General features: G+C 44.1%; 1 protein-coding gene across 3 annotated transcripts in view; it reads right to left on the bottom strand.

Moving 5' to 3' along the window:
- The window catches only part of PEX14 (peroxisomal biogenesis factor 14), a 148224-nt gene that overhangs the window by 26201 nt on the left and 106261 nt on the right, over positions 1-15762 (bottom strand). For all 3 annotated transcript variants that reach the window (XM_012473609.1, XM_012473611.3, XM_012473610.2), the window contains one exon: positions 2750-2878. In XM_012473609.1, the coding sequence (XP_012329032.1) occupies positions 2750-2878 (129 nt within the window). The remainder of the gene's footprint in view (positions 1-2749; positions 2879-15762) is intronic.

Here is a 15762-nt window from a genome sequence, read left to right as displayed (position 1 = left end):
CTTCCAGCAACTAATCGCATGTCAAATAAAAGATATTTTATGTAATAAATTACCGCTACAAGTAATTCAAATGTCATTTATCAGTTTTATTATCAGTCAGGCAAAGTCTTGTTTCTCTATATTAATCAAAATCAAGCTTTTTTTTTTTTAAGCAGTTTTGACACCTCTTGGCAAAAGTACAGAAGTGAAGAGGCAGTCACCCCCGGAGCTGAGAGGAGCGAGGTAACGGTACGAGAAGAATGAAGCTCAATAGTGACAACTAAAAACTTCAGGTATTTAAAATTACCATTACCATTGTTTTTACACGAGTGTCAAAGCAGGAAGAAGTCTGTCTCTAAGAACATGTATTTTATTTTTAGGGCTGGGAGACTCTTAAAACTATTGCTACCTAAATACCTCAACGTGTAATGCTTTTTCTCAGAGCGATCTGGACAAGAGAATGATTGAAATGGCTGAACTGCCCCTCCCCACCCCATTCTTTTGCCTCTTTCAGAAAGACTAACAGTTTAACCCTTTGTGTCTATGAAAAGTAGGTGAACACATGGCCTGCCAACTCTGTGACTGACCAGAACACTTTGTTCTGAGTCAGAAGTTTCCAAGTAGCCGAGAGACCTGTTCGGTATTAAGCCACTGGAGGAAACAGCTGGAATAGAACAGATGTGCATCTTAGAAAATTCTGCACCCCAGCTGCCACTGCCTATCCTCAACAAATCCCATTACACAGCTGGGCCCAGAGACACAACTAAAGAAAAAGTGTGGAGACTCAGCCTTTGGTTAAAAAGAAGCACGTAAAGTCAGCTTAGGACCCAAAGCAACTACAATGGACTGGAAAGAATGTTGGCCAGAAAGGAGAAAGGAGCCCTGAGCTGACAAGTTGCAGGTGCTAACCCAGTAGCCCGAATACAGGACAAGGCCCAGCACTGAAGCTCTGTGCCCTGCAGTGGGTCACCCAGGCAGGGTACTGGCAGACTGACACACTTGAGCACACACTCCCTGCCCTCCCCGACTCAGCCTTGTGTGGACAGCCAGAGGAGGAGGTCTCTAAATAAGATCCGTAACACAGAGAGCAGATTCCGACCCACTGGCTGGCCCTTCAGCAAGTCCGGAGAAGAGAAGGCCCTCTGGCTCTACCGATAAGACCACTCCTGCCTGGCTACAGCTGAGCCGGATGAAAGCAGTGCTGAGGTGAGGGAAAGAAGGTAGCTTCAGGCTAGGTGTCGGGGGATCAAAATGAATCTGTCATGTGAAAATATGCCTTTTAAAATCTGATTTCTAACCATTCGAAATCATTTTTTGAAAAAAGAAAACTTCTGAGAATAACAATTAAAATGACAATTGTAGAAAAGGCACTTTGAAAGATAACAGATCCAATGCTGAGTTTCTATTTCTTCTTTTTTTTTTTTTTTTTTGAGACCAAGTCTCACTCTATCATCCAGGTTGGAGTGCAGTGGCTTTATCTTGGCTCACTGCAACTTCCACCTCCTGAGTTTAAGCAATTCTCCTGCCTCAGTCCCCTGAGGAGCTCTGGGATTATAGGCGCATGCCACCATGCCTGGCTAATTTTTTGTATTTTTAGTAAAAACGGGGTTTCACCATGTTGGCCAGGCTGGTCTTGAACTCCTGACCTCAAGTGATCTGCCTGCCTCCGCTTCCCAAAGTGCTGGGATTACAGACGTGAGTCATTGTGCCCAGCCTATTTGTTTTTTTGAGACAGAGGTTTGCTTTTGTTGCCCAGACTGGAGGACAGTGACACGATCTCAGCTCACTGCAACCTCCGCCTCCCGGGTTCAAGCAATCCTCCTGCCTTAGTCTCTTGAGTGGCTGGGATTATAGGCGCCTGCTACCACACCTGGCTAATTTGTTGTATTTTTAGTAGAGATGGGGTTTCATCATGTTGGCCAGGCTGGTCTCGAACTCCTGATGATCTCAGGTGATCCACCCACCTCAGTCTCCCAAAGTGTAGGGATTACAGATGTGAGCCACCACACCCAGCCCAGTGCTGAGTTTCATTAAAGAAACAAAATTGAGCTATTTTTCCATAGCTTTGTAGTCATTTCAAGGAGGGCTTCTGGCTGCATTTTGGAGGTATGCATTTATAACTTGCTTGAAGAAACTTTATTCCTATAGTAGCTTTCATTTAAGAGCAACAAAAGACCCCTCATGGGTCATGATCTAGTATATTGATAATTAAAAGCGGCATTCAAAACGGACCTTTAGGTTTTAACCTGAAATTCCCTAACAGACTGCTACTACGTGAATGTACAAGGTATAGCCAGGACAAGGGAGGGAGGATGGGAAATGGAGGCTGACCTAAACCTACAAATATTAACTTAAAAAAATAAAATCGGGAGACCGGTTATTGCAGTGAGCAAACAAGAAGGCACCCATGAGTCAGATGTTCACGTTGTTTTTAGTGAAACAGTAACATTCCAAAGCACTGGGATGAGAAGATGGCAACAGAATCAATAAATAGTTGTACGGGTTTTCTGCCTGTCAACAAAATACCTGAAACAACAATAAAATCATTTACTCTGATCCCTTGTCTCTTCTGAAACCTTTGTCACATGCTTTAAAAAGTTTGTCTAGAAGAAGACCGGGGTGTGTCACATTCCTTGGGAAAAACCCAAGAGCTTTCTGCTGCTCCCGGTTTCTCCCGGTTTGCTAAGTCTGGGAGACACAGAACACTGCTCTTTGGCCAGAGTCCTGAATCCCAATCAAGGTTAAGCAGGAGCTTCAGCGGGTGACTTACTGTATGGCTGAGATATGAGGTGAGGGGGCTGGACAGGAACCACCTGTGTGGCTGGGCCCAAGGACGAAGGCTCGTCAGCAGCAGTGCCGGACTGCTGGAAGGCCATATCAATCTCTTCATCTGTCAGCCCTGGGGAGAAGAGGACATAATCGCAGGTGAGTACCTTTGCCAGTGTCCATAGCTGCAACAGAATCTTCACTGAGCAAAGACCTTTACAGCCACAGAATGCCTTGCAACCTAGTAAGTTGCCTCCCGATTTCAAATTCTCCGGAACCTCCCTCAGTTGCAATTTAACCTTAAGCGACAGAATATTAGCCTCAACGCGGCTTCCAAATGTGGCTCATTCAATTTCCTTAATTTATCCTTGAGTTTATTGCCGCTTTTGAAGTCGCTCTGTACTGCAATTCTCCATTCTTCCCCGAAAACAGATACCATCAACTGCAAATGTGGCTCATTTTAATCTGTAATGGTGTTAAAAAAAAGAGGGGAAAAAACTAACAATAATGCATGAAAACAGACAGGGAAACAAAAAACTAATTATTGGGTGAGACGACTAATTAGTCTAGATCGTTTCTGAAGACGGGAATAATTTGCTTTATTTTATGACAAATGCAGAAATAAAAAGAAAAATCAGGACTGACTGTGATTAGTATGAATGGGATATAGAACGTAAAGAAGAAAATAAAACAAGAAAACAGATCAAAACAAGGCCAGGCCCAAACTTTCAGATGATTATTACTCTAGCCTATCATACACTGCCTGCATTGCCTTTGGCTAGCTTTTCTTTTCCCTTTTTTAAATCCTCCCGATACTCTAAACCACACCGTACATGGGACATCAGGAAGTAGCAGGGCGCCATCTGCAGTGGCTATGCCATGTGGAGAGGATTTGCCCACAGAAGAATAAAAGGCAAATGAAAACCCCATGAAGGCCACATTTCCAGTGGGCACACAGCTGGGATATTTCCAATGGGTCTGAAGTCAATTTGGGACATTGACTCTTGGGAGGAGGAAGAGGACCCCAACCAACCCGAAGAACAGGAACGAAATGTGGCACACAAGTATGAAACGAGTGGTCCCACGGGGCCAGCTCAAGAAGCAGCTCTGGGTACAGAGACGCCCCAGCTGCTGAAAGTGGGAAAAGCAGGTGGGAGGTCACTGCTAGTCTGCAAAAGACCACTCGGCCTGCCCGTGCTGTTCCGGGAATCCCAATATCCAAGCGAGCCGCAACACAGAGCTTTTAAACTAGAGCCGAGAGCTCTTCCACATCTGGTCGGCAGCTCTCCATTAGAGGCCCACAGCATGGTATATTTGCCCCTGGGGGTAGATGAAGTATAAGGAGGTTCTGAGGATCAGCATCTTCAAAAGCATGGTGCCTCACACTCTGTGCCTAGGGGCTAATAGATGGTGTACATTAATGCTTTAAAGCACAGCTCTGCCCTGCACCATACCGGCATGTGAGTTTGACTGCAGCCATCCCTCAAACTTTTCATGCCCTATCACAACTGGTCAAAGGATAATGCCTGAACTCTTCTAAATAGCCCTGGACTCTTTTTTCCCTTCTCTGCGCTGAGAAGCTGAGGACTGCCCCCATTTAAAACTGCAGCTGTTCCCCTCTTTACCCTATTCACACAGTGGAGCTGGCCAAGGGCAGGCACAGCCACAGCACTGGGAAGTCTGAAGAGCCACCGGATTTCCCCAATAGCATCGTGCTCTCAACAGATGGGTGGGCCTGATGAAAATGCTTCCAGGGTTCACAGCGCATCACTTACCAACTTCCAAAGACAAAACCTGAAGTTCAGTAGAGTGGAGCTAGAGAGGGGGTGCTTGATGCAAAGGGACTGCTTAACCCATAATTTCACCTCCCAAGAAGAACAGGGACAGGACACACAGGCAAGCCAGGCAACAACAGAGAACACATCCCTCCTGAGTTTGTGCCTCTCGGGCTCCAGCCTGCATAGTGACTGCCGATCGCTCCTACTAAATAGGAAGGGGACGCCCTTTTGGAGCCCTAGTGGGAAAGACATGGTTTTAACCAGTTCATAATCAGCCATTAGAGAAGAACACAGCATCTGCGATGTCAGCACAGGCTGATGGTCACTGGTACACTATGGAATTTTATAAACCTGGTGGTTCGTGTGCCTTGTCAGCCACTGGCTGCAAATGAGGATAATTTTCCCAAAAGGAGCATTCAGTTGCATTCTCATTTTCCCTTTTGGCTCTTTCAAATATAAACAAGTACAATAATGTTTAACACTGGGGAAATATACAGTAACTTACAGGTTGTGCTTCGGCCCTGAGAGCCAGCGCTGGTTAAAGGGACAGGACTCCCTGCCCGTAGATCTGCCCTCTGGCCCTGAGCTTTTATGAAACCTATTTTCCTAATAAAACATGTTCCTTGCATTATCGCAGCCGAGCCCACTCTAGTGAGGCCACAGTTGAAAGGGCATCAGCACTTCCTTCCAAGCTCTTGTTTTTCAGAGACCTTATCATTTGAGACTCAAAATTTATATTGGCTGAAATTCTGATATCCCTGGTTCTCTGGGAGAGTCAGGATTTTGATTTAGTTACAGTAAATGAATCCTTTCTCTCTCTTTTTTTTTTTTTTTTTTTGGTGGAGGTGCCGGGGATTGAACCCGGGGCCTCGTGCATGCCAACCTTTCTCTTCTTTTAAAAAAGTAAGCGTTTTAACAATTTCACTGGATCATATTCAGAGCCAGGTCATTATCCCGGTCACTGCCCTCATTTAGCAGATAAGAAACCTGAGGTCCAAGGAGGGTAAAAACGATGCCCCACACCCTACCTGTAGGGAGCAGCGATGCTGATGAGCACTCAAGGCTCTCCCTCTCCAGGGCAGTGACTTTCCACTACACCAGAGTGACCAAACATCAAATGGCAGACTCAAACTACGTCTTAGGTCTTCAGTCTTGTTAAAGAGCTTTAGAGAAGGATTACATTTTTTTCTCCCCACCCCATTCCCTCTCCTGGCACTCTCATCTACAGGAAGGGGCCGGTGAATATTGTTTTGGGGCTACACTGAAACAACACAGGAACTTAACCCCCGGCTCCTATCTGTAAATGACACCTGGACAACTTTTTGAACAACACAAGAGTGACAAAGGTAGAATGTCCTCGTCTTGTTCTCATTCTAATATTCTAGCCCCAAATCAAATCCAAATGCCTGTCACAGACTTCCCTGAGTGCCATCTTCCTCTGAACGTCCCCACCTTAGGCAGAACTGCCCAGCTTCACGACTGTATTTACAGGAGTCAGGTGGTTCATTTGGAACTTAGGGAGACTGAGTGGGAACACCCATATCTCTCCAGATCACAGCTAGTTATCTGCCCAGTCATTGGCTCTTGGTGCTGAGATGACCCTGCCTTCAGGGACAAGGTGCTGCCATGGAGCCAATATAAGACATCGAGGTGCCCTAGCCCCATCTTTCCCACCCCTGCCAAGACAAACTGCTGATCTTAGATTGAGACCTTGCAGAATCAAAAAGGTTAAGAGGAATAATAAAGGAAACTGCCAATTGTAAGTGAATTATATTTGGCTCTGAAAGCTGAGGCACAGGCTATATTATAAAAGGCATCTCTTTGCCGTTGTTTACCATCACCCTGACTAATGCAGACCTTTTTTTTTGTTTTAAATAATCTCATGCAAATTAGACACACACACTTCCTTCCAGTTGATTGCTATCTGCAAGGAATAATCTAACCACAGAGGGACGGAGCAATGGCTGAGCAGGCACAGAGCTGGAAGCAAAGGGCTTCACCGTCCTGCAAGCCTCCTCCCTCCTCTATTCATCTGAGTCTCCCTTTAGCTGCTACCTTTGGAAGAATTAGTCCATTTTAATAAAGCCCCAAATGTTCTTTTAGTTGAGGTATCAATATGCGTTACCTGATACCACTAGCACTAAGCATTCAGATGTTCTTCCTATAACTTCCTTTCTGCCACTTGGTGATTTTCAAGAGCTACCAATCCCCAACCCCAACACTGACAACCCAGTCCACAGCACTGACAATTCAAATCTATTATTGACAGAGAATAACACTAAGAAATTCCCATTTCTTAGTGTTACTCTCTCCACTCACTAGCTCTAGTGAAAAGAATGAGAAAGGGACGAGGGAGCTTGTCTCAGAGGAGGAGAGGTGAAGAGGATGCAGGCTGACTCTGAGAGGTAGAGAGGCCACTTCATCTTTTCACACCACAGTGGCCTGATCGGCAAAACTGAGAGTTCACAATTCAAACCAAACTCTCTGAGTGAAGATTCCATGCGCCCACCATAGGGGCAGACTTCTTGTTCTCTCAGTTCTCTAGAATCTACTTGCAAAAACCTCCGGGGGAGCTCCCCGGACCAGGAGAAGGCTGCTGCCCTTGTGCAGGGGCTGCGCCAGGCATCTCTTCTCCAGGGTGGGCTTCTTGTAAAAGAACAGAGCAAGTGAGCTACATCCTATTGATGAAAAAAACCCCGGTGTCACTGCTGCAGTGTCTGACCTGCACGGCCGCAGGGCTGCCATCCTTGCCTGCTTTTATCCCCAGAAGATAAACAAATTTGCTTTCTTTTTCTCAAGGTTTCTGTTCAAATGAAAACAAAACCAAACTGATAGACTTTGTGAGCTGCAGGGTACTGGCTGTGACTCAGATGCCCTAGGGTCCTTTCCCACGACTCAGACCAAACCAGGGACCCGGAAGGGCTGTCTTTTCTCTGTGGGACAGGCTGTGCAAGGGTTTCTCAGGATAAGTAACCTCAGCACTGTCCCCAGTGACCACTGGGCACTGCCACGGGGCCTGGCCCTGTGCAGGTGAAGCAGAAAGACAGATGACAGAAGACAGCAGTGTTCACTTCATCTTTCAGGTCAAACAACAACCAGGACAGAAGGGTTAGGAAGAGTTTGAAATAAGCAAGGTAATGAACTCCTGCCAGCGCCTTCCTGCTCAGCCCTAGTTTTATTATAAAAATGTGGCATCTGACTGAGATCATGGGAACAGGGCCAGAGGGCCAGCAGCAGAGGGTGGCAGTCAAGGGCTGGTCACTGGGACCTCTTTCTCCCCGCTCCACAGCCCCCTCTATTTCTAGGACTAGGGCAATTCATCCGGGACTCATGGACACTGAGCGGGGGTCACCTCTCTCAGAACAACTAAGTTATCTGCCCTGGCACACTCTGGGAGGAGATGAGGCAGAGAAGACAGCTGGCTAAAAATACTCCCCAAATTAAAAGAAAAAAATCAACTCTCTCAGAACAGGTTCAGGGAGGGGAAGGGGAAAAGTATTTTTATTTTATTTTATGAACATTTTGTTGGAACAGTAGAGTACAATAAGGACTCTCAGAGCCTCTAAAAGTCGTGGGATGACCTGGAGACCCCTATTTCCCAGTGCCTTGTATAAAATTGAATTTTTTAAACATAAATTACACGTAATGACGACACTGTAAAAACTAACAGTAATGGAAAGCTGTGCTGTATTTCATTAGCCTGTATTATTCCGTGCCACCTGATCCAGCCGGGCCTTGTTTATGAGTTAGTGTGTTAGCAGATGCCGATGGAAGCATTTGCTTCGACCTTGCTCTTCTCATTGGGGCATGAAATTACGACGGCAGCACCTTGATATTACAGCCATAAATACAGTAAACTGCAAATTTAAGCCAACGGCTCCTATTGTCTCTGAACATAAAGCTGATCGGTATTTATTTAAAAGGAGAACAAAAAAAATATTATATATCACCTTGTTTATGGGGCCTCCCCCACCCACTTTCCTATCCCCTCCCCCAGCCCCCCAACCTGTCTAATTCACTTGGTTAAAACAGTAAGCAAATAAGCCAAACACTTTTTCCTCCACTGATTAACTATTCCCAAGCAGTGAAAACAGTTTTTGAGAAAACTAGTTCCAAATGTCATTACCCTGAATGAAAGAGTTTTCGTAAGAATTGATCTGATGGGGAGTGGGGGTGGGGGGAGCTGGTTCCCATCATCTTAAAATTGATATGTAAATTTAAGAACAAGACCTGAGACTTTTCCCTCTCCTTAAATGAGGGAAGTTCAAACAACAGGAGAAAAAGTTGCTGATGATGCCCTGAAACTGAATGTCCTCTCGGTATCCTTCTAGAAATCGTTAGGCAGAAACATTATTTCAAAAAGCAGCAAAACACTGCCTCCTGCCACCTAAGGAAAGAAAGAAAGATATCTAACCAAGAAGATAATTCTCAGCTCATCACAGAGAGCTGGGGCACCTTTCATTAAAACTTGCACCAATCCTGCCTTATCCCAGTGAACCATAAAGACGATATATCCTTTAAATACATTAAATGTGGAAGAAAAATAAACACAAAGACAAAAGGACACTGGATATCACCCAGCCATGTCTCCCAGTATAAATCACTGAGTAAAAAAGCCAGTGCAAAATGTATTTCACTGCTAGCTGAAGGACTGAGGAAACTGGCAGGCTTGTTCCCCTTGAAGCCTAAAGAGAAGGCAGGTCTGCTTTCCTAATGTCAACAGAAGAGGCAAAGAGGGATGTAAAAACTCCACCAAGTCCAAGTTTGGAGGTTTCAAAGGGCCAGTGGTGGAAACCGTGGAACAACAGCACGCGAGCTCAGAAGCTACGAGCAGTGCAAAACACAGAAGCCATTTTAGCAGTGAATTAAATGCGAGTTTTGGGGAGCAGTTTAATTCCAAAGCAGATAGGCTGGGTTCACGGGGTCCAGTGCTCAGCAGTTTCAATGACACAGCCAAATCAACCAAGATCGAAAGTTTCTGTACATTTACTTTTGATAGGTTATTCCACAAGGCAGACGTACTCCCTTGGAGCCCTAAATTATATCAGACACACCAGTCATTGAGCTTAGCTCCTTCCGCATAAGGAGGAAACTTTCCTATAAAATTTATTGAGCTTCTCTGGGGAGTAGTATAACTGGTGAACAAGACAGAAGTGAGCTGCCCCTCTGTGTAACACAAATTGAGATCTCTCATATGAAAGACTGGGAGGGTTTCCAGTCAGCAGCCATGATGTCTATTTTTAGATCTATATAATCTAAAGGTTTTTTTTTTTTCTTTTAATCCCGCTTTGCTAAATTAGAAACAAAAACAAAGAGAAGTTATTTTCGATATTTGATCGATTCCAGAGGATTAATAGCAGGACAAATATCATTGCTGGCTGCCATGGACAGCAGGACTTTCACAACAGGCAGAGAAGTCAGCCCTTCCCGCAGTATGCCGAGTAAGTCCATGGGAAGAAACCGTGTCCCTAAAGACCCAGGGGATGATAATCAGGAATCTCTGCTACTTAAATGCCAAGTAAGCCAAACATGTATTTGTGTATGCGTGGAAAAGCCAAACTGATAAACCCTTTTAGTGATACTTAAATCTTGCTCCTATTCTAGAAGAGGTCAAGAAGGGTGGTTTTAAAAAAGGAGTCAACAGGTTGGGCTCAGTGGCTCACCCCTGTGATCCCAGCACTCTGGGAGGCTGAGGCAGGGGGATCATGAGGTCAGGAGATCAAGACCATCCTGGCTAACACGGTGAAACCCTGTCTCTACTAAAAATACAAAACATTAGCTGAACGTGGTGGCGCACACCTGTAGTCCCAGCTACTCAGGAAGCTGAGGCAGAAGAATCACTTGAACCCAAAAGGCAGAGGTTGCAGTGAGCTGAGATAGCACCACTGCACTCCAGTCTGGGTGACAGAGCAAGACTCCGTCTCAAAAAAAAAAAAAAAGGAATCAACTTGGCTTTGACAAACAAAGAAATTCAGAACTGCAAGAAAAATTGGAGTTTATCTGATCTCTCTCCTGTTCTTTTTCTTTTTTTCCGTCTGTTTCATAGATCAGGAAAAAGAAACACCACATAGAGGCGTAGGGACTTGCCCACAGCCCATGTGAGCCCCAGAATTGGATTCCCACACAGGGCTCTCTGTGCTGGGCAGGGGCAGGGGGGTAGGGAGCATGGGCAGCCTGACACATCTGCTGCCCTCTGCCACTTGACACAGTCTGCACATTTTAAATAAGCAAATTCTCAGGATCAACATCCCCAAAAGAAGAAAACCAAAGAGAACATCAGGAGCATGGGGGGAAACTAGGTGAAGGGTACAGAGAAGTCTACACACACACCTACCCTCCCAACCCCCCCACCACACACACACACACACTCTCACACTTGTGTGTATATACCTAAAAGAAAAGGAGGATAGGAAACTGGTAACTGGTTATATGGGAGACCAGTAGCTGGGGAACAGAGACTGAAGAACACTTTTTACTGCATATTCTTATGAATTTTGTTCCATGTAAATAGATTTCTGATTCAAATAGATAAATTAAAGAAAAGAGAAAGTATGTGGGGAAAACAACCAACCAACCAGATTTGATCCTTAACAAAATCACTTACAGTGATTAACCCCATTTTCTGGAAGAGAAAAACCAAGACAGGAAAAGATACAAAGCCAAGCCCAGGAGTTGGTATTACAACACAAAGACATCCACAATTTCTAACTGCTTGCTTAACCCATTGTGGCTGCGACCACAGCAGCCAAGTACAAGGTGGCTTTTTTTTTTCAATGTGTTTTTAAAAGGCAGACATCTGTTCTGTTTTGACACATCCTGGCTGCCCAAATGTTTCTTTCAGCTCTAAATATTTGCTTCACCAATGGAAATGTTTCCATCACTGCAACAAAACAAACATTTGCTTTGGGATGAGAGGGCTAGCCATACGCCGTTTCATATGTTCTTTCAAACAGCCTGATTTGGGAAACAACTCCGCTATAGGACACAAATCAAGGTGGAGATTTTTGTTCCTTTAAGAAAACCTTGTCACAAGAGTTTAGTGCACTGGGGCACACGCTCTAGTCACTCAGCTGATGCTATAAATGTTCCTTGGGGGTTTTCTTCTACATCTTGAATCTTAAATATGTGATCAGAAGGTCTATTATTTGGCATTCAGCTTACTTTCTAAAGATTTAAACTAACATGCAGCCATCAGATGTTTTTTCAAGTCCTCACATTAATCTGATATTAACACATGAAAACATGCTATGTCCTAATAGGTCAATACATAAATTATTTTGTCACCACCTAGTTGTGTAGCTCAAACGAATCTGGTATTGGTTGCTACTGTCAACATTATTAGTATTGAGATAAACAAGTAGCACTCAACCAAATCCATAAATATTTGAGTGTTAATTCTGCTAGGCAATGTGAGGGTGCTATCTGATTTTCCCTACCTGTTAGATGGGAGCCTCGCTAGGACCCCTTCCTCCCAGTTTCTTATGTTGAATGAGTATTCTCAAAATAACAGTCAAGTGTATTAAACCCAAGTGCAGCAGAGCATTTTAGTTCTTTACATCTTTAACTCTTTGAGTTCCATGCTAATCCTGTGCAGGCCACTAAGGAGCACGAGACAAGGTTTGCAGGCTCATGGTTTTGTGGCACCTCCGAGCAGTGCCAGAAGTAGGCACTTGATTCTCCCCTTTTACAGGAGGGGAGCCTGAGGCTCACAGACCTGAACCAGCCTATCTGAGGTCTCACTGCTGCAGGGTGGAGGGAGGGCTCGGACTCCCGGCCCAGGCTCCTCAGCACTACTCTATACAGCATGGGGTGGCAGGGGTAATACTCCAAATCCCGTTCAAGGCAAAAGGTAACACTGACAGCCCTGTCTTCTAGCCTATCATTCAGATGTACTGGCAAAGCTGTTAAGACTGGATTTTTTCAAATTAAAAACTGCTTTTAAACATGATGCCCAATGCCAATGAGGGTGCCATGGAAGAACAAACTGAGAAACACTGGAAGACACTTCGGCACTCTATCCCAAGAGTTTTTAAAATGTTCATACCTTTGACTCAATCATTTTGCGTCTAAGAAATAATACAATAATGTAGTAAAAGACATATGTATAAAGACAGTTCATTAGCCAGGCGCAGTGGCTCACACCTGTAATCTCAACACTTTGGGAGGTTGAGGTGGGCAAATTGCTTGAGCCCAGGAGTTTGAGACCAGACTAGGCAACATAGTGAGACCCCTGTCTCTACCAAAAAAGAAAAAACACTACAAAAATTAGCTGGGCATGATGGTGCACACCTGTAGTGCCAGCTACTTGGGGGGCTGAGATGGGGATTGCTTGAGCCCAGGAGGTTGAGGCTTGAATTCAACTTATACTTGCTCAGAAGGGGAAAGCGAGGGAAATTACACTACATCCGGTGGGGACGGGCTCACCACTTCACTCCACAAGTGCTGGATCTTCCAGCGAGCGCAAGACAGGAAGCCTGAACTCGCTGTGCCCTCATCATCTCATTCCCACACACCCTCGCAGTCTGAGCACCATGTCACAGGCTATTTTCCCCTACACAGCTTGGCCTTCATATGCAACGCAGACCGTGTCGCCTGGTGTTAAACCAAAGATCTGTTTCAGTGTGAAGGAAAATGTGGGTTCCATTGGACTTATTGAGAGAACATCTTTCTAAGGGATTTTTAAAAATTACTTTTAAAATTAATATTTAAAAGATATATTTGCATTTATAAAATTCTAAAAGAGTATACAGTAGCCCACCCTTATCTGTGGGGGATTCATTCCAAGACACTCAGTGAATGCCTAAAACCACAGATAATACAAAATTCTATACATTCTATGCAAATCTTTTTTTTCACAATTTCAGGGATAGACTTGTTCTTACCATAGATTTTAGCAACCTCAGCATAAGATTTTTTTTCTTTCCTTATTAAGTCAAGAGTTTTATCCATTTCACTTAAAGGAAGCACTTCACGGCTTCTCTTTGACATATCTGAATTGCCAGCATCGCTACTCTTGCACATGGGGCCATTATTAAGTAACACAGAGCTTACTTGAACACAAGTACTTGGATACCATGACCATGGATCCGATCACCGCGAGGGCTATAAGTGATGCCAGGTGGAGGTGTCCACAGCATGGATAAGCTGGACAGAGGGATGATCCACATCCCAGGCAGGACAGCATGAGATTTCATCAAGCTACTCAGAATGGCACATACTTTAAAACTATGAATCATTTACTTATTTCTGGAATTTTCCATTGAAATATTTTTGGACTTTGGTTGACCTTAGATACTTGAAACCATGAGAGGTAGAACAGAACTATGGATACAGGGAGACCGCCTTATCGTGAAAAGTCAGCCTCCGTCCCACACCTGCCACCTTGTTACATCCTCCAGGGACAACGATTGCTAAAGTTTCTTACGTAAAAAGCATATATGTATCTGGGCACAGTGGTGGACACCTATAACCCCAGCTACTTGGGAGGATGAGGCGAGAGGATTGCTTGAGTCCAGAAGTTCAAATCTAGGCAGTGAGACTAGTGAGACTCCATCTCTAGAAAAAAAACAAAAAAACAAAAAAAGCATATGTGTGTACATATATGTGTACATCTGTATGTATATTTTTATACAAATGATAGCATGCTATACACACTGTTCTAAATCTTACTATTTTTAATTAAGTTATCCTGGAGAACACTCCATATTAGTATCTACAGAGCTCTCTCATTCTATTTAATGGCTATATGGTTGGTATGGATGTACTATAATTTATTTACCATCCCCTATTGAACATTTACTGCTACAAACAAAGCCATAATAAAGGACCTTGAATATACCACTTGTACATGTGTAACTCTAACCCTAGGAATAGACTCCGGTGTGTGCAGTTTTAATTTTAATAAGGCCTGTCAACTCTTCCTTCCAGGCTGTTTCCACTCACAATCCCTATCAAACTTTTTATCTTTGCCATTCTTAAAGGTTAGAAAATGGTCTCATTATAGTTTTTTTTTTTTTTTTTTGAGACAGAGTCTCACTGTGTCACCCAGGCTGGTTGCAACCTCCGCCTCCCAGGTTCGAGTGATTCTCATGCCTACACCTACCAAGAAGCCGGGATTACAGGCGTGTGCCACCAGCCCTGCTAATTTTTTTATTTTTGTAGAGACAGGGTTTCACCATGTTGGTTAGGCTGGTCTTGAACTCCTGGCCTCACCTGATCCATCTGCCTCGGCCTCCCAAAATGCTGGGATTACAGGCATGAGCCACCATGCACAGCCTCGTTATAATTTTAAGTAAACTTTTGTTGGCATTGAATATATACAGAAGAGCATGCACATTTTAAGTGTACGGCTTAATGAATTTTCCCATAATGAAAAGACTTATGTAACTACCACCCAGATCAAAAAATAGAGTAACAGCCTCTAGCACCATCCCTCATGTCTCCTCCCAGGCACCATCTAACTTCTAATACCACAGATTTGGTTTGCTTGCTTTTGAATTTTATACATATGGGATAATACAGAAAGGATTATTTGATAAAGGGCTCCTTTTGTTCAACATTATGCTTGCAAGAGTCATCCTTGTTGCTATACATAGCCACAGTTCATTCAAATTGTTGTATTGTATTATCATACAGTAAAAGAATGTATCTATTTCCAGTTTTGGACAATCTATGAATAATGCTGCTATCAACATTCTTATATATTTTTTTTTTTTTTGAGGGGAAATGCTCAATTATAGAATGCACATCTTCTCAGCTTTAACAGATACTGCCAACAATGTCCAAAATGGTCACAGCAATTCACACGCCCACCAGCAGAGTAGGAGAGTTCTAGCTGTCCCACACCCGACAGCAAAGTTCTCAGTCTTTTCAATTTTAGTCATTCTGGTGGGTGTGAAGGATATCGTATTCTGATTTCAATTTGCATTTCTCGGCCGGGCGCAGTGGCTCACGCCTGTAATCTCAACACTTTGGGAGGCCGATGTGATTAAATCATGAGGTCAAGAGATCAAGACCATCCTGGCCAACATGGTGAAACCCCGTCTCTACAAAAAAATACAAAAATTAGCTGGGTTTGGTGGCACATGCGTATAGTCTCAGCTACTTGGGAGGCTGAGGCAAGAGAATTGCTTGAACCCGGGAGGCAGAGGTTGCAGTGAGCCAAGATCCCACCACTGCATTCCAGCTCGGCGATAAAGTTGAGACTCTATCTCAAAAAAAGAAAATTGCATTTCTCTGA

This window comes from Aotus nancymaae, unplaced genomic scaffold, assembly GCF_030222135.1.
Source record: "Aotus nancymaae isolate 86718 unplaced genomic scaffold, 86718_ANA_hifiasm-v0.15.2.pri h1tg000053l, whole genome shotgun sequence".
Classification (NCBI taxonomy): Eukaryota; Metazoa; Chordata; class Mammalia; order Primates; family Aotidae; genus Aotus; species Aotus nancymaae.
This window is presented reverse-complemented; position numbering and strand designations above follow the sequence as displayed.